Source organism: Pteronotus mesoamericanus, unplaced genomic scaffold (assembly GCF_021234165.1).
Source record: "Pteronotus mesoamericanus isolate MK-2021 breed Mesoamerican mustached bat unplaced genomic scaffold, CSHL_Meso_final contig_1, whole genome shotgun sequence".
Classification (NCBI taxonomy): Eukaryota; Metazoa; Chordata; class Mammalia; order Chiroptera; family Mormoopidae; genus Pteronotus; species Pteronotus mesoamericanus.
In genome coordinates, this window is record NW_026554998.1 from 3,279,911 (window position 1) to 3,307,527 (window position 27,617).

General features: G+C 38.2%; 2 protein-coding genes across 2 annotated transcripts in view; one reads left to right on the forward strand and one right to left on the reverse strand.

Annotated features, from left to right (window-relative positions):
* Nucleotides 1-27,617, reverse strand: part of SDK1 (sidekick cell adhesion molecule 1) — a 555,116-nt gene that overhangs the window by 418,906 nt on the left and 108,593 nt on the right. The window lies entirely within an intron of this gene.
* LOC129069849 (guanine nucleotide-binding protein G(I)/G(S)/G(O) subunit gamma-5) lies at nucleotides 7,950-8,491 on the forward strand. The gene has a single exon (XM_054572545.1). The coding sequence runs from the start codon at nucleotides 8,032-8,034 to the stop codon at nucleotides 8,236-8,238; it is 207 nt and encodes a 68-aa protein (XP_054428520.1). The 5' UTR covers nucleotides 7,950-8,031; the 3' UTR covers nucleotides 8,239-8,491.

Below are 27,617 nucleotides of genomic sequence, written 5' to 3' on the forward strand. Positions count from 1 at the left end.
TTCTCAAACAAAGAAGCAACTAAATAAATAATTACAAAATCTTTAGAAAATAATGACAGTAAGAACATTACATACTAAAAAAGAAAGTGAAGAAAGGAAAAGTAAAGATAGGAAGAGGGAACAGAAATATAGCCAGATTTGGAATCAGAAGAAAAAATATAGCATAAAATTGGAGAGATGGGAGGCAGGAAAAAAATTGATTAAACATATCAGAAAGCAAACAACAATAGCAAAATTAAGATAAAAGATAAAAAAAAAATAGATGAATATGGAAAAGAGCCAAATTGGGAAATTAATTCACGAGAGATTCTTTGAAAGGGATGGGGGAAAGAAGCTGCTAGCTAATCTAATAAAGAGCAATTAGAGAAAATGTAATATACAACGGTAGGAGTAAGCAAAATGTGTAACCTCAGACACAGACACTACAAAAACTTGAAAGAACATTATATTCAGGAAATAGTACTTGAATATGAGTATCTTATCATTTTCTCATTATCATGTCCACAAGGAGCTTTCCTAATCAACACACTGTTCCTAAAGCTACATGATGAGGAGTGAGAATTTGTTCAGTAGGACTGAGCCTGAGAGGGCCGCAAACTCTTGTAACTTCTGAGATGATTTTGCCTCTCCCAACACACCGCTTTTCACAATAACACCCTTGTTGAGAATGTTTGTATTAATACTAAGTATAATGCTTTAGAAAAATAAGGATTTTCTATATGGATTCAAGAGGAAGAATACCAGAAATACCAAAATGGGTAAAATTGTATGAATTTTCTACAATTACCACCAAAAAAGTTAACAGACACAGATGATATTACAGACAGATAGTATCTAAATTTCAGGGTCTCATAATCCTTACGCTAGACCAAGAGTTGGCAAACTAAGACCAGTGGGCCAAATTCTAGCCTGTCACATGTTTTTATAAAGTTTTATTAAAACACAACCACACTCTTATTTACATATCATCTAAGGCTGCTTTCATGCTACAATGGCAGAGTTAAGTAGTTATGGTAGAAACCATAAGGCTCACAAAGCCTAAAATATTTTTTAAAGATTTTATTTATTTTTAGAGAGAGGGGAAGGAAGAGAGAAAGAAAGGGAGAGAACCATCAATGTGTGGGTTGCCTCTCACGTGCCCCCAACTGAGGACCTGGCCCACAACCCAGGCATGTGCCCTGACTGGGAATCAAATCAGCAACCCTTTGGTTCATAGGCCAGCACTCAATCCACTGAGCCACACCAGCCAGGGCAACCCTAAAATATTTAATTTCTAGTCTTTTACCAGACAAAAAATTGTCTGCCCCGTACTAAGACCATAAAAAGACATACAACATTTGCAAAGCAAATATAACTTTTATGCACTTAATAGTTTTAGTACATATGTAAGATAAAAAAGAAAACGAGAAATTGATAGAGAATAAGACAGTTAAGAGAGGCAGAGAATAATGTACACTCTTCTCAAACATGAGTGAAATCTCAAGGATAACAGAATACATTCACAAATTCAAAAAAATTGAAGTCATATAAAACTTGTTAAATAAATGTAACAAGATAAAATTAAAACATGGTTACAAAAAAATACTTCCTATTTACCTATCAAACTTGGAAAATCATACATGTGTTTTTGGATAAAGGAAAAAACTAAAGGAAAAATTCCCAATTCTCTTACATACAAATAACAACTATATCTTACAGAATTAAAAACTGGGAAACAGCCAAAGCAGTGTCAGGATAAAATCACAGCATAAGATGCATTTATTAAAAAATACAAGAGACTGAAAATGATTAGTTTTTAAGTCAGAAAATGAGAAAAAAACTTCACAAATAAATCTAAAAAAGGAAAGTAGACTAAATTATTGAAGATAAAAGAAGAAATGAATTAGGAAACAAAACAAAAATATGAGGACGTTTGAAATCCAGATTCTTTGAAATGGTCAACAAAACTGACAAAATTTTGGCAAGTCAGATAAAAAAAAAAAAAAGAGAGTCAGTCCAAATAACTCACTCTAGAAATGGAAAGGGGAACATGACTTTAGATTTGAAAGAGATTTTTTTTTTTTACTTTTCCCCATATAACTTTAATTTCAAAACCTAGGCAAAATGAATGAAATGTTAGAAAAATGTACTATAACTTTCATAAGAATAAAAAGAAACATGAACAGACCAAATAATCATAGAAAAAACTAAAATGGTAATGATTTAATTCTTTATAAAAAGAAAAAGCACTGAGCTCAGAGGGTTATTTGGAAGAGTTTTCTAAATATTCAAGGAACAGATAATTCCCATGTTATAAAAAACTTAGGACAAAGCAAAGGAGAAGGAAGAAAAGGAGAAAAGAGGAGGAGGAGAAAGGAAGGAATAAGAAGGAGAAAGAAGGAAGGAAAAAAGAAAAGAGAAAAATGCTACCTATCATGTTTTACGAGGCCAACATAATTGGGAAAGTATGAGAACCAAAACTTAGATGGAAATAGCATTTATAAACATAGATGTAACATTCTGAAATAAAGTATTATTTTAAAGTATAAAAGTTAGCCAAGTGTTGTGACCACATGATATTTACCCTAGGTATATAAATGTATTTCAATGTAAAAAGGAAAGTCCCAGTGAATTTACTACAGTAGCATATTAAAGGAGAAAAAATAAATCATATGACTATCAAATAGAGGCTGAAACAACATTTGATAATATCCAACTCCAATCCCTAAAAAACATGCTGAGCAAATTTGGATAAAGAGTAAAGACCAGAAATTTAGAGAAAATTTTATACTCAATGGTAAAATATTAGAGGCATCCATTAAAAGGAAGAGTAAAATACAAAGACCTGTTCTACCTGCCACAACTCCACATTGTGCTGGCCTGGGTATTGCAATAAGATAAATAAAAGTTAGAGCTATAAATATTGGAAAATAGAAAACAAGATTATCATAACTCACAAACAATATGGCTATTCACCTATAAAATCAACAGAAAAATAAGAAGAAATTTTGGCAAGTGCGCCACATACAAGGTCAACACAAAAATCAATAGCTCTCTTACACCTCCAAAATAGCCAATTTAAGAATCTAATAGCAAAAAGTAACATAAACACTAAAGTGGGTATAAAACTAAAAGAAATGTGCAAGATCTTTATAAAGTCAACTATAAAACTTTGCTAAAGGACTACAGAAGTCTGAATAAATGAAAAGATATACTCTGTTCAAGAATGGAAAGACAATATTGTAAAGATGACAGTTTTAGCAAAATCATTGATACATGTAATCCCTATCTCTATCAAAATTCAAGCATAATTTTTGGGAAAACTGACGCGCTAATTCTAAAACTAACATAAAAAATATGTACAAAAAAATTTTTAAAGGACAATAAAAGAGCTGGATTACACAAAACAATACAAAAACAACACAGCATATTAATTAGAGCGGTATGATATTAATACAGGAAGACAGAGCCCGATTCACAGAAGAGAGCTGCACAGCCTCGAAGCGACATCATCGCTGTCGCATCCTCATCACCCTCACAGCTAACACTCGCTTGGTGCTCATTCCGTACCAGGAGCGGTTCTAAGTCTGCTACACAGACAAGCTCACCTAATTCTCACAGTGATCCTTTCAAGTGGGCAGTTTCACTCAGCCCACGTTAGTTGACAAACCCATGACAGAGAACGTCTAAGTAACAAGTACTTGGCAGGATCTGCACTCGAACCCAGTACCTCTGCCCACAGTAACCACCATATCATTCTGGTACAGTGCCACATAGTTCATCGAGTTTGAGAAGTGATGAAGGTAAAATTTCCAACCAACGGACATGCTGAATATCTTCCACGCGCTTCTCTAAATACAGCTGCGTGCACCCTGCTCAGTGCCCTGCAAGGCTCACCTATTGGGACTGCCTTACTGGGCTCCCGTGGAATCTGGCTGGTTTCAGACAATGGGGTATGAGGATGAGGATTTAGGACAAGGTAGGCATTTTGGTCCCCAAAACACAACTGCCCCAAAACACAACTGTCCCATCCTACAAAGAGCTGCCACAAGGCTCATCACACCCCCTACAAAATGCCACCGCCCCTCAGGTGGCCCTCCCCACGCAGCCCGGCCCGCACCCATTCCCCACGTCACGCCTCCACCCCCTAGGGCTTCACGGTGGAAAAAGCAGTCACTACTTGCTCCAGAGTTAGAATTCCTTTCTGTCTCCCTAAACAGCCACACCTATGGGTAAGTCTCTTTACTAAACTCTTCCCAAATGATCCCCGTTGGCTTTTACAGTCTGTTTCCTGCCAGGACCCTGAGAGACTCAGTGAGAAAGAATCAACGAGTCAAATCAGCTCTCCTGCGGGGGAGACAAATGGGTAAAGTCCTGGCTGGCATCAGTCACAAGCAACATTCTAGATGAACTGAAGATTGATATACTCAAAACAAAGCTATATAAATACTGACAGAAGATACAGAAAATACTATATAACATTGGGTAAGGATTCCTTCTTTAAGAAGACATAAAACTTAAAATACATAAGAAACAGTTAGTGAACTTAATGACATCAAAATTTAAATTTCTGTGTGACAACAAAAAGGGCAACAGATTTGGCTGGCAGAACTTCTCATGTAAGAAAGGACTAATAATGAAAGCATGCAAAGAATGTCAAAATCTTTCTGAGAAAAGATAAGCCACACAGTAATAAAGTGAAAGGACAGATTCTACCAAGCATATTGTAATGCTCTACAAATAAAATGTATAGTACAGGTGTATGAAAAGGACACAGGTTTTGTTTCACAGTATCCTAAGGGACCACATACCCTAAACTATGTACCTACTAACAGCAATTAAAAATGCAACATGAAAATATTTCAAAAAATGCTATTCTAAAATGTATTTTTGATCAGGCAAGAAAATAAGGAGTTGGTGGAGGGGACGGGGGGGCGGCGAGTGAACGCTGGACCCTGGGGTGGGGGGCGGGGCAGCGAGCTCTTGCTGTCTCTGAACTCTGGTGGCCTGCAGCTTCTGGTGTGACGACTGCACAGTGCATTGGAGACAGGCAATAAAGCTCATGGTCTCTACAAACTGGGAAGCTCAAAAGAGACTCTGAATTAAGTTGAAATCCCAAAGTCCTTTGATTCCAGAGTAAAGGTGAATGAGAAAGAAATCCCTGTGTTGAAGAGAAAAGCAAAGAAAGAAGCCTGACTTATTAGAGTGGAAGGGAAAGCGGTTCCCTGAGAATTTATAACCACCAGGGGGCCTCACGCAGGTCTGCAGCCCAGATTCCCACTGCACTAACAGGAAGTCCAAAACAACCTCAAGCAAATAATTTTTAAATGTAGCTTTCAGGTGGTTGTGCCCCCAAGCAACTGGCAACAGCAAATACTGGTGCCCTCCAGAGGAAAGCTGCTCCAACCCAGATTCAAAGCATTACTGAAGGCAGCCAGATGGAAAACCAGGTAAAGGATTAGCAAGCAATTCACACAAGATAAAATATACATACTCAATCAACAGAGAACACAGAAAAAGAAGAATCTCACCAGGAGTAACCAAAGACATGCAAATGAAAAGACTAATGCAATACTATTTCACCTACTTCACTGGCAAAAATGTATAAATCTTATAAGATACGTGCTAACAAGGACAAAGGGAAACTGAACTCTCACCTGTTAAATCATTCATTATTCAACAAATGTTTATTAAGCTCCTAATAGGTACCTGGGAACTTCTTAGTGAAAACACAAAGTCTGTTTGAAGCTTATATTCTAGTGACCAGAACCAAACAATAAATAAATAATTATGTGTTAAGGGGAGAGGGAAGAGCAGAGAGGGTTCAGGGCTATTAAGAAAAATAAAGCAGGCAGCATCTCTAGAGCAGGGTTCTGCAAGTCTTTTCCATAAAGGGCCAGAAGTTAACATTTGGCCTCAGGCAAAACTACCCAGCACCACCAATGTAGCACAAAAGCAGCCACAGACAATTCATACACTACTGAGTATAACTGTGTTCCAATAAAACTTTATTTACAAGAACCTGCATGGGGCCAGATTTGGCCCTCAGACTATAGCTTGTCAACTCCTATTACAGAATGAAAAGCATTGTGAATGTTTCCAATATAAAGAAAAGCACAAAAAAATTCTAATGAATATCTAAATACCCACCACCCATGTTTAATAACATGTTGCCATGTTTATCTTATCAAGATTTTGTTGAATTATTTTCCTCATTAAGTAGCAGACATCATGCTACAGCCTCTGCATACTCAAGTATGGATTTCTCAAAAATAAGGATATTTTCCTACGTCATCACCCTATTGTCACAGCTAACAAAATTAACAATAACTCCTTAATTTCATCTTATCCTCAGTCCATATTCAAATTTCTACAAATGTCTTTTAAAAACTACTTTTATAGCTAGTTTGTTCCAATCAGGATCCAACCAAGGGCAATCCACTGCTTTCAGTTATCAGCTAACTTTTAAGTGTCTCTTAATCTTGATTAGTCCCCAGTTTTTCTTTTTCCATCATAGACTTGTTGAAGAGACTGGACCAGGTGAGCTATAGAATGGTTCACCTCATGAAATTAATGAATGTCAATTCCACTTTTAATTATATACCTTAGAGAAACTCTCCCAAATATGTACAAAGAAATGCATGAGTATTTTTTTTTGTAACAGCAAAAAAGTGAAAACATTTAAATGCTTATTTATATGGAATAGATAATTAACATCATTATTCATAACATGAAAAGTCATGTAGCAGTTAAAAGTGATATAGCTGTATCTATTTATATGGATAAATCTAAAAATATTAAGTAAAAGAACATTTAAGAACAAACATAGTACATTGTTTATATATATTTAAAACTATGCATTCATAAAGCACTACTGGACACTTCATAAATTTTCATTCAAAAAAATGTGTACATTTTAAAGGAGAGAAAAAAAACAGATTAATCTATATCTCCAAAAGCATTTTTGCAATCAAGTATGAAAAAAAAGATAAATATTTGAAGTCCCTTTTAGGTGCACAGCTCAACTTGCAAGACAGAAGGGAAAATCCTTTTCAAAGGACAGAGCCAACAAATATGTAACAGAAAGATGGCATACTCAGCTGGCCACTAGACTTAACTATGGTGACCGCTTTGTAAGGTACACAAATGTCTAATCACCATATTGTACACCTGAAACTAATATAATGCTGTATATCAATTATAACCAAAAATAATTTTTTTAAAAGATGAAGCATAAACCCCAAGAAGCTTAAGTAAGCTCCAGAACCTGCAGCCTCTACTTTCAATGATTGCACAAAGGTCAGAAGATAAGACCTTGAGCCTAGATAAGGTGGAAAATTAAAATAAAGCCACAGAAATTAAAGGTTTCTTGTGCAAAAAAGGAAACTAGGGGAAAATCTGTCCCTCCAAGTACGCAGAAGAGAAAAGCAATGTGCCAAGGCAACACTAGCAAGAGGCCGTGGAGAGTCTCTGCAGGCAGGAGCAGGTTGCCCCCCCCCGCCCCCCCGCCCCGCCCCCCCCAGAGCAGCTCCTGTCTGAAACCTCGAGGGACAATCAGTCTGTGTCTTGCGTTTTCCAGCCTCTCGCGGCTGCCACTGTAATTTGACTCTCGGCCCCTTCCCCCTTCAAAGCTGCAATGGCCGATGGAGTCCTCACCACCTCACACCACTCCGACCTCTTCTGCTGCTGCCCCACATTCGAGCCCTCAGGGATGACAGGCAGGTCCACCCAGCGATGCGAGGCGACATCATCTCCCTGTTTCAAGATCGCATGATGAGCAACAACCTTAATTCCTTCTTCTCCCTTAATTCCCCTTTGCCACGCAAGCTGAAAAGTTCATGAGTTCTGAGAATCTGGATGTGGGGGGATGTGTTACATCATTTGGGGAGACAGGAGAGACACAGAGGGCACACTGTTCTGCCTACCTAGGAACATAAACTCAAATTTATAAAGAAAAATATTGAAAAGTTCCGAGCCCCGCCTCTGGCTTCGCTTCCCTGCTGTCTGGTGCCGCGGACTCACAACCAAGTAGGCCCAGTTGTCGCGTGCACCATGTCTGGTTCCTCAAGTGTCACCGCTATGAAGAAAGTGGTTCAGCAGCTCCGGCTGGAGGCCGGGCTCAACCGCGTGAAGGTTTCCCAGGCAGCTGCAGATTTGAAACAATTCTGTCTGCAGAATGCCCAACATGACCCCCTGCTAACTGGAGTATCTTCAAGTACCAATCCCTTCAGACCCCAGAAAGTTTGTTCCTTCTTGTAATGAAATGAACCTTTGAAGGTATTCTAAACCACTTTTCATGAACCAGTGAATATTCAAAGAGAGCTAAATTTGAAGCCTGTACAAAAAGCTTATTATCCCTGTAACACGTGCCACACTATACAAACTTCGGCTTTTGTCAGTCCTTAACATCTACCTCTCTGAATTTTCATGAATTTCTACTTCACAAGGATGATTATTTTATATACACTGGCAGCGTCATACAAATAAATACTTAGTATAAAAAAAAAAAAAAGAAAAATATTGAAAGAACTTTGATAAATTTACAGATACATCATTTAGTGGAATATTTTAACATCTCTCAGTAATTGCTAGATAAACAGACTAAATCATTAAAAATATTAAAGGTTTGTACAATATAATTAACAAGCTGATTAATAGATATTTTTAGAATCCTGCTTCAAAAAACTGGAGAATAGATAATCTTATGCAAATGTGCAACATTTATAAGAAGTGACCACATACTGAGCCACAAAGTAAATCTCAACAACTTTTAAAGATGCAACTTAACACACCTAATATTCTCTGACCACAGTGCAATTAAGTTAAAAATCAGTATTTCAAAAGACAGTAAGATATTTTGTCATTTATAAACACATCTAAATAATTCATTCATTAAAGAAATCAATTAGAATGTTAAAATATGCAAGAAAAATAATGAAAATAACACCTCAAAACTGTTAAGAAACAACAAAAGTGATTAGAAAAAAATCATAAATTTAAATGCTTAAATTATAAGAGAAAATAGACTGAATAGCAATGAACAAATCATCTAATTTAAGCATAAAGAGACAAATAATAGATTAAACCTAATCAGGTAGAATGAAGTAATAAAAGAGCAGAGATAAATTAACAAAGATTCAATAAAAGTTAAACAAAAACTTTGATTCCTCGGAAAGCCAATAAGATTGAGAAATCCCTAGCAACACTGATCAAGAGGCCCCCACACAACTGAAAACAAAGGTGTATGTGTAAAACTCATGGTAACGGACATCCAATTTTATTTGCATTCTATTTTAAAAGAAGATTTAAAATGACATTTCCAGGTTATTTTTCTAGTAATTACCATATTTGTCTTTTTAAAAATTTTCTCCAAATTAAAAAAATAGAAAAGAAATGAAAGAAGACCTCATTTAGTAAACACATAGCTTTACCACATTTCTGAAATAAGCAGGGAAACCTAATAACATAAAGATGTCAAAACTCACACATGAATTTATAAGATGAGTTTACAAAATAATTGGTATCCTAATCAAAACTTCAGGAGTTATTGTGTAAAAAATACAGTAATTCTCAAATTAGTCCTGAAGAATAAATAGGAGGTAATGACCAAGATATTTTGGAAAAATAACGAGAGATTTCCCCTAAAAACATGAACATGTATTATAAGAGGATAACACTTTAAAATGTCTTTATTGATAAAGGGCTATAAAGACAAATCAATGGAACCAAACAGAAAATCCACAGCAGGGTAAAATTTTATAAGAAGTAGGTTTAAATGAATGGGAAAAAATACAGTTAAGTAAGTAATGGGAAACTGCTATGAAAAAAGTAAAGGTAGACATCCAACTCATACACACCATACCATCAAATATGCTACTTAAGAACTGCAGCACTTGGGAAATAAACATTTCACAAATATGACGAGATACATACAAATTTCACCCACCTTCTCATTGTATGCATTAGATAAAAATAAGCAAAAATAAATCATGAAGATATTTTCAGTAGCAAATTGGAAATCTCTATCAACTGACCTCGACAAGGCAGCGACTTAGCAACGAGTGTAATTGCAAAGCACAGAGGTAGCTTCTGTTTCGGGCTCACTGTGCTCTGAGTTCTGGCTCCACCTCGCTGCCATCTCTCAGACCTGGCCTCCGCTAGCATCCGCCAGCTCCACACACAGAATGCTCACAGACCTCAGTCTCCCATGTCTGCACGTCTTGCCGTCTCTAAGGGAGTTTCTCTTCCTCTGTCCACTGCAGTAAGTCCTAGTCATACCTATCTCTTGCCAGTCACTGTAATAAACAGAATGCCATGTACTGCTTGGATATGGCCTGAGTTCATTCACAGCAAAGGGACTGGGATTATGCCTTTAAATTCAACCCAACAGGGTCAACCCTTATGCCTGGGGGTGAGGTCATCCAAACCAAATTACAGCTGCTGAAATGATGAAAAAGAAAGAATTGGAGTTTGAAAAACTAGACTACAAAGAGATCAACAAATTTAACTATATAAAAATGCTAAATTCCATAAGTCCACCATCAAGAAAATGAAAAAGCAATGGTCCAGGGAGAAAAATCGTATACATACTAAAATAAAACAATGGTAGAGTCCTATATGACCCCAACCTTTTGTCAATAAAATCTTGGAGGTTTTACTAAGTTGTATCATTTGGCAGAAAAAGGAAACAGATTTCAATGAGAGTAATATGTAATAATCTAGGGGGAAAAAATAAGTAATGTCTGCTTAAAAGTTAAGACATGTTGGAATTACCACTGGCCTTTTTTTGAAAACCCAGCCTTGCAAGTCGCATGCTACCAAGACTGGCCATGGTAACTGAAGACACCATCTACGCACACAATGCGTGCTTCTTTGGATCATGCAGCCCTGTGTAACATTCAGGTCACTAACATGAAAGAAAGCTATGAAGGTGGAAACTGATCAAAGAAATAAGAACACAGGAACACCTTCCATATGCATGTTATACATTTACAAAGCACTCCAAGAACTTTAATGAATGAGAAAGAACATAAATAAAACTAGTCACCTAATCCACAAGTGAGAGACATTGTTTTGAAATAGGGTTTAATTGGTTTTAAAAATATAGGTTTTAAAAATATAAAGCCTTCCATGACAAGTGGAAGTTTTAATTACCAAGAGACAATAATAAGCAGGCTTTAAAACTAAATTAAAGCAACTAAATTATGGTGGAATTTTAAAAGGAAAATCAAAATGTTTGAGTTAATTAATCTTTGGGGACGAAATCACACAGGGCAATGAATAACAAACACCTCATGGTGCCACAGAAGCCACAGAAGAGCTAAGGTGATTTTAGTTTAAATGCGATCCACTATGAAATAATAGTGTTGTATATTTAGAGCATTATGGACAAACATAACATTCTTCATTCTTTCAAATGAATATATCCTACAAGTTTGACCTGACAGTTTAGTGAATTTCTTTACCTTTAGCCCAATTCTCCCATGGACTTTCATCTGGAGGAAGAAAAAAAAAACTAGTCATAACATAAGCAAGTAATATCTAAAAGTAAATCTTTAAAAAATAAATCTTTTAAAAATCAAACAATGGAAGAAAAATAATTACTCTGCAGTAAAACATTAGTAATCAAAATGAAATTCACAGTTGGAAAGTGTTTGAGAGAGAAGAAACTAGCATGTCGAGCACATACTACGTTCCACAGAGTTCTGCCAAATCAAGTGACCCTGCCCCCGAGAGAGATGGGGCGCGCCGGAGGGAAGGGCCGCGCCTCTGGGAGAGCTGGCAGAGGGGGCCCACAGGGCTGTTGGGGTTCCCCCAGAGGACTGAGCGTGAGTAGCTGTCAACCCGTAGTTGTCACCCAGAGAAACAAGTGGCACAGTCAAGGGGACAGGACTAGGGAGATGGCAGGGAGAAGGAATTCCAGAGGAAGAGGAGAACAAGCCATTCTGGAAAACAGAAATGTGCCGGGAACTAAAGAGCAAGAGGAGAGTGCAGGTTCCAGACCACTGTGGACCTCATTATGGGCCATGCTTCACAGAAGGGACAATGGAAGGAACTGAGGAGTCGTAAGCAAAGGATGGCAAGATTAAATCTGCTTTGAAAACAGAATGGATTGAAGAGAGTGAATGCAGGCCCATCAGTTACAGCATGTTACTACAACGATGGGGGCGAGAGATGGTGGCAGTGTGAACTACTATGATGTCATTAGAGGGGGGGGAAAGCAGCCTGGTTAGAGAGATCTGTAGGGAGTAAACACGGCAAAACAGTAATGAAGCGTGGGGGAGGTGGGGGCGAGAATGAGAGGGGGACGTAGTGGAGAGTGGTGCCACTGACCGAATCAGAGAACAGAGGGAGGAAAGGTCGAGGTGGGAGTCGGGGTCAGAGGGAATGGCGTGGGTTGTAGACAGATGAGCACGAGGGCCTTTAAAGCATCTCCCGGAGAGGTCAAGCGGACATGGAGACGACCCTCACACCAGGATGCATGACAGGCATCTACCCGCATCTTGGAGGTGAGAAAGGTCAAGGCCCAAAGATGTCAGCAGACTTGTCTAAAACCACACAGCCACAAACAGTGAAAGGTGTCTTTCAACCCAAACTATTCTGACTTGAAAGCCCAGGTTCTTGCCACTACCATTCACTGTTGTGGTAGCTAAAAATAGATACAAATTTGGAAAAATAGCCTAAGGAAAAAAAAAATAAGACAATAGTCTTAAATGATCACCTAGTTTCACCACACTCCCTGAACATTATCATATATATAAACACCTTATATTGGGAGTCAGGGCTCTTTGTTTAGAAAGAAGCTAGAAAGTAGAATGAAGGTACCTAGAAAAATAAAATAAAAGCAATCATTCAGGATATATTAGTAGCTGAACCTAGGAAAAACATAGTAATGACTAAGCAGATGGAAGTGTCGAGAAGAATTCCAAGGGCTTCTTTAGAGGTCATTTAGGACTGCCAACACCCCACTTAGTGCCAGAGTCCCCTCTTAGAAGCGTGGCCCCTCCAGGTTTAAAAGCTTCACAAAGCTGTTCTTAAACCAGCCTCAGTTTTTTGGGGTTTTTTTTTTGTTTTGTTTATGCTATTTAAGTACTAATAATACACATAACTCTACAAAGATTCCTGAAGAAGTAAATTTATAAAGCATTTAAAAAGGTACAAGGCAAGTAATTACGACACACATTTAAACCCAATTTCGCTCCTCATTTTCTACACGTTCTATAATTGATTCCCTGGCTTGGAAAAGGATTTGGGGTGGAACTAGCTTTCTGAGAGGCAGGGGGAAAGGCTTGGAGCAAGAAATTTGGGATTAAGGCCTCGCTTCACTTACTTGAGCACATTATTTCCCTGATTGGCAGGCGTGCTTTCTCATCTTAGATCAGAGAGGACCTTCCTCACAAGTCTGCTGTGATGCTCAGGTAAATTGATATATGATACATGAAAATATTTTTTAAATCATAAGAAGCCATGCAAATATAAGGGATAGGGATGCTGATGATGCTGATAATGATGGAGAAAGAAGAGTAGCAAAAGCAAAAAGGAAAAAGGGAGGAGGGGTGGGGGGAAGGGTCAAATGTAACAGCCTTTGACTCTATTACATCAGTAATGCTTACCAGCTCCAATGCCCAGGACTGTTACCCTTTGTTCTAACGCTGGCACAGCTACTAACTAGCTGTGTGACTTAGGCAAGTCACTCACTGACCTCAGTTCCTTCAAATGTAAATGGAGTAACTTTGGCCAAAGTCCTAAATTTTAAAAGCTTTCTGGTGCTCCACAAACTTCAATAAAATAGTGATTCATTTTCTTTAAAATTTGAAAGGTAGTATCCTGCTTAGTTCAAGGCCTTGTGATGGGGATGTAACCATTTTTAACTAAATACAGAACCAGTCATTGTCAGTTAAAATTATTCTGCTAAGATATAACAATAATAAATTTAGATTTGTTCTTTTAAAATATACTCATTATCTTTATCTTGTATTATTTTCTAACTTATTAGCCTTTTCCTTCTTATTAGATCATAAATCTCTCCAGACAGGAAAAATTACTTTTTTTCATGTCCTTCACAATATCTAGCAATGTGCTGGTCACATGCCAGATGCTCAATAAAATTTGCACATAATATGTAACAGGGAGAAACTAAGCTGTTCTTTATAATCCCTTCTCCAGCAAAAGACGTTTCAAAAATATTAAAACATCATTCCTAAAAATGGAATTCTGTGAATAGCTTAAAAAAAAAACAAGATATGCAAAACATTTAAAATCCTTTTTGCCAAGAAAAAGTAATGGAGGGAAGTGTGAATTTACTCACCCAGCGCACAGAGGGAAAGGAGACGTGGGTAAAGAAAGCCCTCACATACACCACTCCTATAACACCACCACCTCTTTTACATAAGCAAAAATACAAGAGGGACATGCAGATTACAGAAGTGAAAAACTGAAAGAATGCTCAAGACTACGAGGCATGCACCAAGTAAAAGTGACTGTGGTTATGAATAATTTGAAGTTTGATTATGTGAAAGAGGAAAATAAGCCTTTCCCCAAATCAAATGCAAAAAACTGCAATTTCTGTTTTAGAAAAAACCTCCCATTACAATGAAGTTTAATGCATAAAGTCCCAGAGAATGTTTCAGCCAGTATAACCAGACAAGTTTTATATTAAAAACAGAAAGCCAAATAGACTTTAAAAAGTAAAAGCATGCTCCTTTTAGCCTACTGTTAATATTTTTGAATGAGGAGAAATAAGGACTTCAATCTTTGCTTCAAAGAATTTTGAATCAAAACTATGAAAGAACAATGTTTCCAGGTTAAAAATACATATGGAGACCAATATTTAGACAAAACTAGTATATGAAAGAATAAATATAAATATCTTATTATTCTGTTAAGAAAAAGTTAAAGCATGCAAAGCTTATTTTTGATCTTGGCTAATAAGAGCAGTATATTATCTGTTTCTTTCCAATATCATCTTTCACTCGAGCACAAGCCAAGCCGGCCCACTGAAGCTGAAGCTGTGTCTTACTCTTGACTGGCTCCAAACATCTCAGCCAAACTGAAAGAATGATGTAAATATGCAAAACTGAGCTTCAACTGAATGAGTTGAAGAATGTAAACTGCTCATATTGCTAACTTTATTAATGACTCCTTAATTAGTAAGGTTTTAAGTACCTGTAGTTGGAGGATTAACACATACTAAAAATAACGGTGTGAAATAACCCAATTTACAATATCAGAAGATGATAATGATTTTGCAGAAAGAAACAAGGTCTAATAAAAATTATCTAGATTCCCAACACTACTACTGACGATCACAGCTTTATATCATGCTAAAATTACATACTTATCTCCTCATTAGCAATTAATCTCACTTATTCTTCTTGCCAAACCAATTATGAGAAAATTTTCAGGCTCAAATAAATTAATAGGACACTTGGACCTCTCTCAGTCTTCTCATGACTCAAGTAATTAACAAGCACTTGTATATGAAAACCAAATGGTTTTCCTAAAGTAATTAATGAAATGAAGGACATCAAAATGTTATCAACTAATAGGAACTCAAGTCCCGTGTACCAGTAGCCTTCAAACAGATAGAATAATTGCCTGATGTTGACAGGGTCTTTTTTGGTCAACTTAGACTAATTTGGGATATAAATGAGGAGGAGGAAAGAGGGATAGTCGCTTATTTAAAAAAAGGAAACTTCATGCGATAAAGGAAAATTTTACAGGCAATGTCTCATCTATTAAACAGCTTCTGGATTCTCCAACTCTTTAAGCACATAATACAAAGTGAATAAATGATTATAGCAGAAATTTACATTTATATGATATTTTCCTCTAAGCAGCTCAAAATGGAAGAACATAAGGCTAAGCCATTTTTCTTACAATTTCATAAAATGCCTGGAATTTCTGAAAAAGAATTTGGAAAGCTTGAATCTCCTGTCAGCTCCTTCTTTTCTGCGTCCTTCCAACCATTCGCTTCAGAAATCAAACTGTGACCCTTCATTAGACTTTCAGACTGTTCCCTCTCCTTCCATACCCCAAATTCAACAAAAAGTTCCCACTGTACCCAGTTATACCTTTCTTCCCATGGTTTTCATACTGACTGAATGACAGCCTCAAAGCAGACATTTTTAAAAACATATTTTGTTATAAATTAAGTTCATTAGCTGTTCTGAGCTCTAACTTTTAAAAGGTTATGTTAACAGTAAATCAGAAACTAAATTTAGTTTGACTACATATTTTGTATTTCTTTATTAAAATTGAGGTCCTGCCAGAGTTCCTTAAACGGCTGCTTCGGAGCTGTGAGGGCAGCACGTTGCCCCCGAGCCCACAGCACGCTGGCTCCTGGGCCGGCAAGGGCCGCCCATGGAAGGCAGTACTGCACAAACCCGGGTCTGGCACAAACAAGCGCACTCTGCATATCTGTTTAAAAGTAGGGAGGCCAGAGGGAAATTAGCATGTTCATGTTTGAAATTTTTAAACTCTAGATTCACAAAAGACCAGTGGAGAATTCCCGCTATGACACTAGGTCCCCATGAAGCTGAGAACAGATGGAACCTTGCCAATCTCTTCCCCACAGACACCAGTGGTGGTAAGTGCAGTAAAATTAATGGAAGGCTGTTGTTTCTGGCCATCAACATTACTGCATGGATTTTTGTCTTTGAGACAAAATTTAAAATATTCCTTCATACCAAGTCAAGCAAGTCTCTGAAATCTCCAACCAACGATTAAATTATTGATTAGCATAGTTGTTTTCCTAAATCTTAATTCAGAGAAGAAGCTTCACCTGATCTGAAAATCTTAGGAAGCATTTTCAATTTATTTGAGAAAATGCCTGACAGACTTCTTTTTAATCTCCCTTTAGATAAAGCTCTCTGAAGATCAAAGGGGCCTCACTCAGGAAGATGCGTTTTGCTGTCAATGGCTAAGAAGGAAAAACTGACTTCAAGCAAGATGCTCAGAGAATCCTTAAATGATTAGGCATCAAATGGAGAATACAAAGCCTCCAGAAAGGTCAACGGATAAAGCAAAACATGGCATTCAAAGCAAAACTAAATTTTCCTTGGAAAACCAACCTAGAAATAAGCCATGACTGAAAAACTAAATCACAATTAAGGAGACAAGCTCTGCATAAATATTAAAAAATACTGGCGAAGTATACATAATCTTGCACTATTTACTGCACGTCTTAAGTTCTACTGAAGATTGATGCAAAATTCCAAACTTAAAATTAGTCTGTACATAATCACATGGTCAGAAAAATCAAGCTTTAACCTAATAAAGTATTGGTAATGAATATTTCATAACTTCACATAACTAGAGAAAAGCCCAAATTGTGTAAACAGCCCCCAAAATTACATTAATCAAGTTCTGCTTATCTCCTTTCAGATCATTGGGCACAAGAGAACCTCATTTCATTGGTACTAAAGGAAAGCAAATCTCTCCCGGACAAAAGGAATAGCACATGAAGGAAGAATAGAGAGGAAAGTATAACATATATCTGAACTTGCTCACAACTTGAACCAAAGAATGATTTTGCTACGCTTTATTTTTTTAATTCAAAAAACAGGTACCTATTCATTTCTTGAATGTATTACATTATAAATGTCTGAAGCAAAGAACTGATTAAAATCTTCATTAAAGAAATAAGATAATGATAATGATTATATCATCCATATATGACTATTAGAAACTCAGAAAGCATAAAATTTATAAAAAGCAAGCTCTCTAATAAACTTGTGATGCAGGTTTCTCCAAGCATTATTTTAGTTCATAAGCTAATAAATAAAGACTAATGCAAAGGAAGAGAAACTAAATTTTCATTTGAAGGAGAAGTTTTAATTAAATACTGTCCAATTGAAATCGATTTACCATAAAATTAAGTTTATCGTTAATCCTACCTCAATTTATAAATACAAACTAAAATGTAGAAAGAAATCACTAATACTATTGGTTATAAGACAAATTCTTAAAGGTTTCAACAAACTTTTTTCTCAAGGAGGCTTGATAGTTGCAAAGACAATGGACTACAATTCTTACAGCATTTTAGTAACAGGCATCAACTTTAAAATAATTTACTATAATAAAGGATTAACTAAAAGCAAACAAATTCACTCAGGTAAAGAAACATCTGTTTCTTTTTTTCCAAAAACCTAAGAGATTGTTATGTTGCCAGGTGCAGTTTTTGCACAAACTAAGAGCACTGTGGACAATCCTCCAATCCCCTTGAGTGCGGCTCCGAATTACATGAGTGAAAACACAGCGGCGCCTCAGGCCTTGCCGCCACGTTGCGCCAGAATTCCTTGCGAGCGCTGCAACTGACTCATACATGTTCTAGCAAGTGTGAACAAGTCCTGAGCAAGCCTCGAGTGCTGAAACATTTTTTTCCCATCAAAATGTGACAAGTACAGGGTTTGACAAGTTCTGAAGCCAATGAGTACCAAGGTATAATTGTACTTTCTTTTGAGAAATAAAAGTGGTTTTTAGCTCCCTCCAATTCATATGTTGCTCAATACACAAATTTTACTGTGTTTCTAATTATTGGCAAATTTTAAAAGCATATTTTTATTGCAAAAGAATGTGCCGATAACAGAAAAATCTATTTGCCAATGATAAAAATAATACACGTTCCCCATGAAGCATAGAGCAAAGTGTAAAGAAATTAAAAGTATCCCAAATTCTACCACCCACATACAACCTCATTTATCAACATTTTGTTGTCTTTCCTTAGTCTTAACTTACTAACCTGATGTTTTCATATGTATGAAAGAGAGGGAGAGATTTGTAAAGCATACAGTATTTATCAAAAGAACTAGAGAGAAGATAATGAAAAAGAATTGAATTGTACATGTTTCCCATGGATAGTTTGTAAGTATTTCCAATTTTAAAAGCTCAGTGCTTCCAGTCATTTGTCATCAATTTAAACAATATTAAATCATTAGTCAAAATCCATAGCTATGAAAATTTCCTTTCTGTTGTTCAATTCACCTCTGCTTTGGCGAAGTGGGTAGGGAACACTTTGTGTTAATACTGTACACAGACTATCATAATCATTTGGATAATTCTGTCATTATTAGCAAATGCTACAATAGATAGGAGCCAGTTATTATTTTAAGTGATAAGCAAGAATGACAAGCAATTTCATATAAACTGTGGCTATGGAACATGGTTCAAAAGAAGACATACTCATTCTGAGATAAGAGCAGATAAAGATGAGTAAACATCTCAGAAACACACAAGACTGAGCTCACAGCCCAAGCTAAAGAATCCAACTGACAACCCAAATGTATTCTTGAGGGTGGGCCACAAGCGAAATTAAGAACCTTGTCACCCTGTCTTCTGTGACAGAGTAACGCTCACTTTGTTCTCCAGGTGAGCACCCAGCATTTCTGCAGTATCAGAGAGAGAGAGAAAATGTGATGAGATGTTGCTGTGCTTCCTGATGTTGAGAAGCAGCACCCAGAGTTTCCTAACCACAGAGCAGCTCATTGCAAGGTCAACGTCTGTTCCCACACCTGCGGAGCACAATTCCCAGCACCAGCGTAGAAAGTTGAGAACCCACCTGAAGACACTAAGGCTCACCACACCCCCAAAACTGCATAAAGTTAGGCTGTTATGAGTTTTAACCTGCTACTAATATGTCCAACAGCCCCATTCTATGAGGCTTATTCAGAAGCAAAACCTCTTCTTCTAAACAAAGTCCATTTGAGGAGAGTAAAACCTCCGCATTCAAAAGCATCTGCATCTATGCTTTCCTATCAGTCCAGAAACACAGTGATGAAAAATTACATGACCTTTTTATTCAGAAAGGACTTGGTCATGCGAGCACACCTAGGGCGTGATTGGTAGAGCATCCTCCTCAGCACGTCCCTGTGGCTGCGTGAGATTTCAGACCGACAGCTAACTCAACGTGGACCCCGGAAACGCTCCATCACAGACTACACAGTATTTAACAAGCACCAGTGCAGCGCTGCAAGCTGGTTCCAGCCCTCCTTCCAAGCCTTCAAGTCTCATCCTGAATGGTCACCTAAGCGAATGATGAAAGAGTACCGGGCCCAGCCTCCTCAGTGAGCCTTTCCCACCCTCCATGAAGTGGTCCATCAGGGAGAGAGTTTACCGTGCCCCGGGAGGCCTGATCCCACCAAAGCCCGACATCATACAAACCTCAGCAATTAGAGGGAGGTAAAGCGATTCCAAGAAGACAGGACAGCTTTCACAGGTATTACATCACAGGGAAAACTCATCTATGGAGACACCAGAGTAACTCTGCTAGAAATTAATGCCTCTTCTCAACTTTAGCCTCCAATGGCCAAATCTAAAATTACATACCTATTTATCCTAGTTTTCATTTTTGGTTTACAAAGTTTTATTTATAGTTGAATTTCCATGTGTTATACAAATGATGGAAAAAAATAAGATAACCTGTAGAGCAGCAGTCCCCAACCCTTTTGGCACCAGGGATCAGTTTTGTGAAAGACAATTTTTCCATAGACCAGGTGCAGGGAGCTGGTTTCAGGATGATTCAAGAGCATTACACTCAAGCTCACCTTTCGCTCTGCAGCCTGGTTCCTAACAGACCCAGACCGGCACTGGCCCACAGCTCAGAGGTCGGGGACCCATGCTGTAGAGAATGCTATCAGCTGTTACAGGTGACAAAATGAACGCGAGGGCCTCTGCTTCAGCTGGAAGCTGGGCCATATCACATGTAGAAAGCACACCACGTGGTCTGTCCTCAGAAGCCCCCGGTCACTCTGCAGCGGAGCAGAGCCCCGGTGCTCGGGAGCCCTCCGACAGCAGCCTCACGAACAGCCGGCTCGCCGCGCTCCGCTCTCCTGGTTCTTCGCCTCTGGCCAGGTCTGTGGCCCCCCTCTCAGAAGTCTAGTGCGCATGCGGTAGCAGGAACATTAGCCTTGGCAACAAGAAGTATTTATTATTTTTTAAATACTCAGTGGAAACTAACATTCAATGTCAAACACTAAAAGAAAAAAATCATATAAATGTATATTTTTCTACAATAAGAACTAATTTAATGTACAATATAAAGTCACAATGTATTGTGAAAATCTGCTATAAAAACTAAACTGAAAAATAAGTCATGAAATTAAAATATATTTCAGCCAAGACATGTGTATAAATATATACATACACTACCATGAATGTTAAAAAACATACTATAAATTAGGTATTAAGCAAATATTTATTTTCTCTGAATTATAAATGTTGGCCTTAAAAAACCAGCTTTTCTTTAAAAAGAAAAAAAGTTGACAGAATGAACAGGCATATCTTGCTTTAACAAAAGAAATCAAAAGTGTCTCTGTCCCAAAAAAATTTTTGAAATTTTTCTTACAAGTTTCACTCAGAGAAAGGTGTGTCAGTGTAACAGCACTAAGAAATAAATACATAAAATGTTTTAAAATATTTTTTACAATTGGTTAAGTCATAGTTGAAAGATACTACAAGGAGTTTGATTAGATTTAGATTGAAGCTCTCAGAACAGGAGAGATTAACAGTAAGAAGATCAGTTTACATCTGCTTAGTCCGCAGTGTGTCGAAGAAGCCAGTTTAGGTTCTGAAGTCAGCATCAGATTAGATCCTCCTCACGTAGCCCATTTACGGAGGGAGCATGTTAAAAGCAATCAGACACCAACACAGGGAAATGTATGGAAACACCAGTGTTAGAAGAGACAAAGCCGGGGATGGCAGGGGGAGGTGGTGAATGAGACCAGGAGGGCCTCTCACAAGGCCCAACCCCTGTCCTCATCATTTTCCCTTGGGAGCAAAGTAGTTTGAATATACACAGAAAACTCACTCACTCTAGAAAACCAGAAGTTAACAACACTCCTTTAGCAATAATCATGATCATCCGATGATTATGGGGCACTTACCATGGGCTGGCACTAAACGATGCCCTTTTCATTTATATTATTACATTATGTATGTATGTATGGAATAGCCCATGAAATTTCCACTTCAGATGTGCATGTTCCTCAAATTGGCTGTGATTTGTTCTTGAATGTTTCTGTATTATTTAGAATGTAAAAAGAAACATTTCTCTGTCAAAGATAATTGCTCTTTAGTCAAAAATCTAGTCTAAAACTTCTTATTTTAAAAATACCAAATGACAAAGAACAAAGCAATGAGGAAGTACAGACGGCCAGAACTGGCTTCTGTAAGCGGGTTAAGTCATTTTCATGGGTTATTAAGTTAGTGAGTTCACGAGTCAGTGGGTTAAATAAGATTCATTCATTCTCCAATCTATAACAATTGGACTGTTTTGGGCCTTCTAATAAGTTCTTTTTAACAAATTCCTTCACAAGGACTAAACAAAACCACTTGACACCACAGGCATGAAACTATTTCTAATTGTTTTCAAACTGAGATATTAGGCAGAGTAATATAATCTATAAAGTAAGGATAAAGGGAGAAATAGCAAGATTCAGGTGATTGAACTTGAAGATGACGTGAATGAGATTGTATGGAAGTCAACTGTTGTGACATACTGCTCTTTCCTAACATTGCATTTCCAAACTCTTTCTGAATCTGGAAAAAAAAAACAAACCAGTTATAAAATCTGAATTGTCATCAAATAACAAAGATATATGTAAAACAATTTGTTATTCAGTCATGTTAACACCAGCAACCTATAAAAATAGATATTTCCTGACTCAGATTCTAAAGCAGAGTTCCTAAAAATTAATAACTCACTAACGAAGCCTTATCAGATCCAGTGACTTAATTTAGCAATTTCTGCCCTTCTTAGATTATGTTTATGAAAGACATAACTTAATCATCCCACAATACAGCTATGGGAAGCAGGTAACAGCATCTGTGCACCTCAGTACCATTCTATTCTTTGGCTGAGGAAAATTTAGACAGCATTTTCCCATTAAAAAGATAAATGCCGTTATGCCTAAAACACCTTAGGAAGCAATACTTTATAGAAACTGAAATGCCATTTACCATCTTAAAATATCATCACATCTTAATAGACAAAACAGCTTTCAAAATAAACATTTACCCCCAAACTACTCAATTTTAAAATGTTAAACCAAAAACAAAAAACCACTGACGTTTAAAATCACTTTTTTTGCTATCCAAGGAGGAGGCAAGTTTCTGCAAATTAATAAAACCAAATTATATAATAAGAAACCTAAATAAACGTGAGAGACACCTTTTCCCACCTACGCAATGCTCTCTCCTCTCCTCCTGATGACAGAGCTGCAGTTAGAACAGCAGTGGAGAGGGAGGGGAGGCCTTCCCCAAGCCATGCTCTGACTTAGGGCTGGTCTAAACCAGCCACAGCGACCTCACTGCCCTGATCAGTGACTGGTCTGGAGGGTCCATGCAATTGAGTCTGGCCAAGTACAGTTCTGATTCTGGAGGCAGCAGTCTGGGGGCAGGAGGGGAGGGACTTAGGAAAACATTTGCTTCCTGGTTTTAAGAGAGCGAGAACGAATACATTCTGTAGGCATCTCTTCATCCCTTGACGCCTTCCCCATTTCCTGTCGGGAAGAGCGAAGCGGTGCCTCAGCGAGGAGGCCACAAGCACAAGGATGAAAACCAGCGCGTGAAGGAAGGGGAGGCAGATGGGCAGGAAGAGGCTGGGTTCTGGCCGGCCCTGGGAGCAGCCACCCCAGCCCAGCACTGATGGTCTGCCAACTTCAGATAAAGCTTTAAAAAAACAAAACATATGAAAGATTCACAAGTTTTAAATTGCTTAAAACCAAACCACTAACAAAGTGATAAAACATATAAAAAGCATAAGAAAACATATTATGCAAAGAGGGATGTAAGAATTTTCTTCAAATATACTATCAAACTCCTGCTAAATGAACAAGAAACTGCAGGGAACGGGCAGACAAAATTCTCATGCAATTTGTTCTAAAAAAATAGAAAAATTAAAATAAAAAGAATATACACGTCATCAATTAAAAGATACAATATTGTAACGTCATCAGTTTTCCCCAAGTTGATCTATAGATTTAATGCAATCCCATTCAAAATCGTAAGAACATTTTTTGTTTATCTGTGTGTGTGATTTAACACATTGATTCTACAAACTTATATGGAAATACAAAACAGTCAATAATGATCAAGACAATCCTGAATAAGAACAAATTTAGAGACTTCATTAATAAACTCTGTTTATAAAACTACAGCAATTAAAATAGTGTTGTAACGGTGCAAGGACAGATGAAAGAGGACGATGAAACAGAACCCATTTGCTTAAGCAAAGGAGAGTCCCACACATGCAGCGACAGTGCACTCTTAAAACAGGGCGACCACATCAATGACAACGCTGTGTCCACTGCCAAGCCCGGAGAAAAGTGAATCTTGGCCTCTATCTCATAGGACATGTAAAAACCAACAGCAGGTAGGTTGTTCTGTTTCCTGGCAGGATTCTAACCATAAATGTGCTTTACAAAAAAAAATGTGTGTGTGTGTGTGTGTGTACACATATATATATGAAAAAAAGGGGGAAAGGATTCTTGGAAAATAATATATTAGCACACACAACAATAGGAAAATGGGAGGATTAACTGATAAAAATTTCCCTGTGTATAGACAAAAAGAAAAGGAGCTATGCAATAAAAGAGGAAAGACAATTAGAAGATAAACCCAGGAGATTTAACTGCCAGTAGAAAAAATTCAATCACTCATTCATTTACCAAATACTTATTATTCTAGAGTGCTCACTCTGTAAAGACAGTATTCCAGGCACTTGAGATAAAACATGAATAAAAGAGACAAAACACTCTCTATTTTTGGAGCTTATATTCTAGCAGAATTCCAAAAAGTGAAAAGAGAGACACAAGAGGGAAGGCATTCCCAGAGAACTTATTAGACAATTCCCAGGAAAGAAAAACCATCTCCAGATTAAAGTAGCCCTCCAAGATTCAGCCCAGTGCCATAATGCCACATCAAGGCACAGCAAAGCAAAATGTAGAAACAGCAAAGATAAAGAGAAGTATCTGAAAGTATTCACATTCCTGTATGTCATTTACAATATCCTGAGGTATTAACTTGGTTCTGGGTAGTGACGCTGATTTGATATTAGTTATTTATCAGGAGTATAACTCAAATACCTGTTTGTTTGAAAACAGGTATTGCTTAGAATCACTGTTAATTTGTTCTACAATGCTATTTTACAATACACTCTCAGGAATCGACTAGAGAAAATTAAAAACAGAGACTTGATAGGGTTAAATGAATCCAACGTGTTTAACTTGCTAAAGTTTGTAAAAGTAGGTTGGTTGCCCTTACTCATATTCCCTTTTTAAGGTTCCATTTAAATATTAGTCAAATAAAGCACCGACAGAGTAATTTTAATTTAGTTGCATGTGAAGGGCTGGTAGAAATTTCGCCAACTCTAAGATTCTATCCAATTTTCTGTGATTGTATGATAAAGACAAGGGGCAAAGTTTTTTAAATCAGCTAACCCTTGGTTCATTCCCTAACTCAAACATTTCTTAATTTTGTGACTGTGGCTCAGTTAATTTACTTCCATGAGCCTCATGTTCTTCATCAACAAAATGGAGAAAATATAACCTAACCCATGAGGGTCTGGGGAAGATTAGACAGCATACAATATGTTAAGCATATAGCAGGTACTCAGTGAATTACAGCAGTTAATACTGCACATTAGCAAAATTTAAGATTTATAATAAGGCTATTAAAAATTCCAAAAAGAAAATACAAACAAATATACATAAAACAAGTACAAATTAAACTGCTGACTATCACTATATCCTAGAAAAAGTATATATTTTGATTTAATTTAATAGACTTTATTTAAAAGAAATAAAATCATTAAGGAGAGCTCCCTGCTCCAAATCAAGATGGAGTAGACATCCTTCTCTCTATTCCTCCTGCTCAATGCTGCTAAAAACTCTGGGCATTATATACAAAACAATCATTAAAAGTCTCTGAAAGGTAGAGAGAAGAAGTCAGAGTGGCTAGGGACATTGTGACCCAAACGATGACACAGCAGTGCATTCTCTGGGTTTCCTTTCACCTCGTCCCAGACTGGATCCCAAAGAAAATGGCAATCTAGGAAAACCAATAAGAGCAAACAAAAATATCTCCAAGAAAAATTTGCCCCCTCTAACCTAAAGGACTAAGAAGGGTACAACCTAACAAGACAGAAAGCTTTTAGATAATAACCACTGTACCGTAGCCAAACACCACAGGAAAAAAACACAACCACATCCCTAGTAGCAGAAGCCAACTGGGCAACCTAAACTGCCACCCTTGCCCAGCTACAAGGAGGCCCTATCCCACTGGACTGCCAGCATTAGCGCAGACAAAGGACTGTCCCCGCTGCCCGGCAGCACAAGTTCCCATCTCCACCTTCCCTCCAATGAGTCATCATGAGAATGGGGATCACTGCTTTAGGTAAAGGTACCTCCCTCCAATCAAGCGGGATAGGGGCCCCCCACAGACAGAGTAGCGACCAGGAACAGCAACCTAAGGACTGACTGCGGAGTAGCAATCCCACGGCCGGGGAGGGGCGCACGGACGTGGGCCCTCTCGGGGGAACTAGCCATGCACCGTAAGAGTGTGTCCAGTTCTGGGTGACCGACTTTTAAAAGAACTTTGAAAACTACAGCTTTCTTGTCAACGGAATGAAGTTTTCTTGTTCTTGGATGGAGTAAGGAGTCTTCTCTCTTCTCAGACCTACCTACTACTACAACTATATCTTGAATTCACTTGCTCATTCAACAGATACATATTGTCCTAAACACCAGAAGACAAAAATGAGTGAGGGAGAAAAGGGAAGGAGGGAGCAGAGAAGCCAGTTTACAGAAAGGAAGATCAAAGCGCCACTAAGGACAGGCGAGGCTGGAGGCGCCCAGGACGGCCAGGCGGAGAGGTGAGGCCGGCAGAGCGAGCAGGTAGAGCGAGCAGGCAGACAAGCGCGGGCACTGGGAGGCTCTCTGCCGGGCGGACTCCCAAGGAAGAAAGCGCAGAGCAGGGCCGGGCCCAGGGGGCCTCAGTCATGCCTGTCTTATCCATGGGGACAAAACTAGATGGTCCCTGCCCAGAGAGTAGCTGCGCAGGGTAAGGGTTTCCGAAGGAAGGCCCCTGTGGCAGTCTGTCAGAGAGAGCTGGCGTGGCAGAATGCTACGCAATAGCATCTGGAATCTTTGTGCTTCTCATCGGTCTCCACGCTTATTGCCAAAACAACTGTGACTACTTCCCATTTGCGCTAGCCCACAGCCACGCTGGCGCACTGCAATCCACTAATCGGAGCCACAGAGACTTTTATAGAAACTCCAGTGCACTCACCATACCTTCTTTCCCTAATCCCTCCGTTGGATCTCCTTTGTGCTGCAGCAAGAAGACAGCTCCTGAAATGGGCTTGTGGGCCCTGCATGCCCTGGCTGCTCCCTCACTCTCCAGAACCATCTGCAACATGCTCCACCGCTCTCTCTGTTCCCAGCCCCCGGCCTGACCTAAGGGCCTCACCTACTAAGTGTGTGTGTGGGGTGAGGGGGGGGCGGTTCTCTCCTTCCAGGGCCTCTGCACTAGCTCTTCTCTTCTTCACGTGGTCAGTTTAAGATCACAATTTAAGCCATGCATCCTCAAGGAAGTCTTCCTTGACTGCCAGCAACAATGACAATAAAACGTCCTTGCCCTTC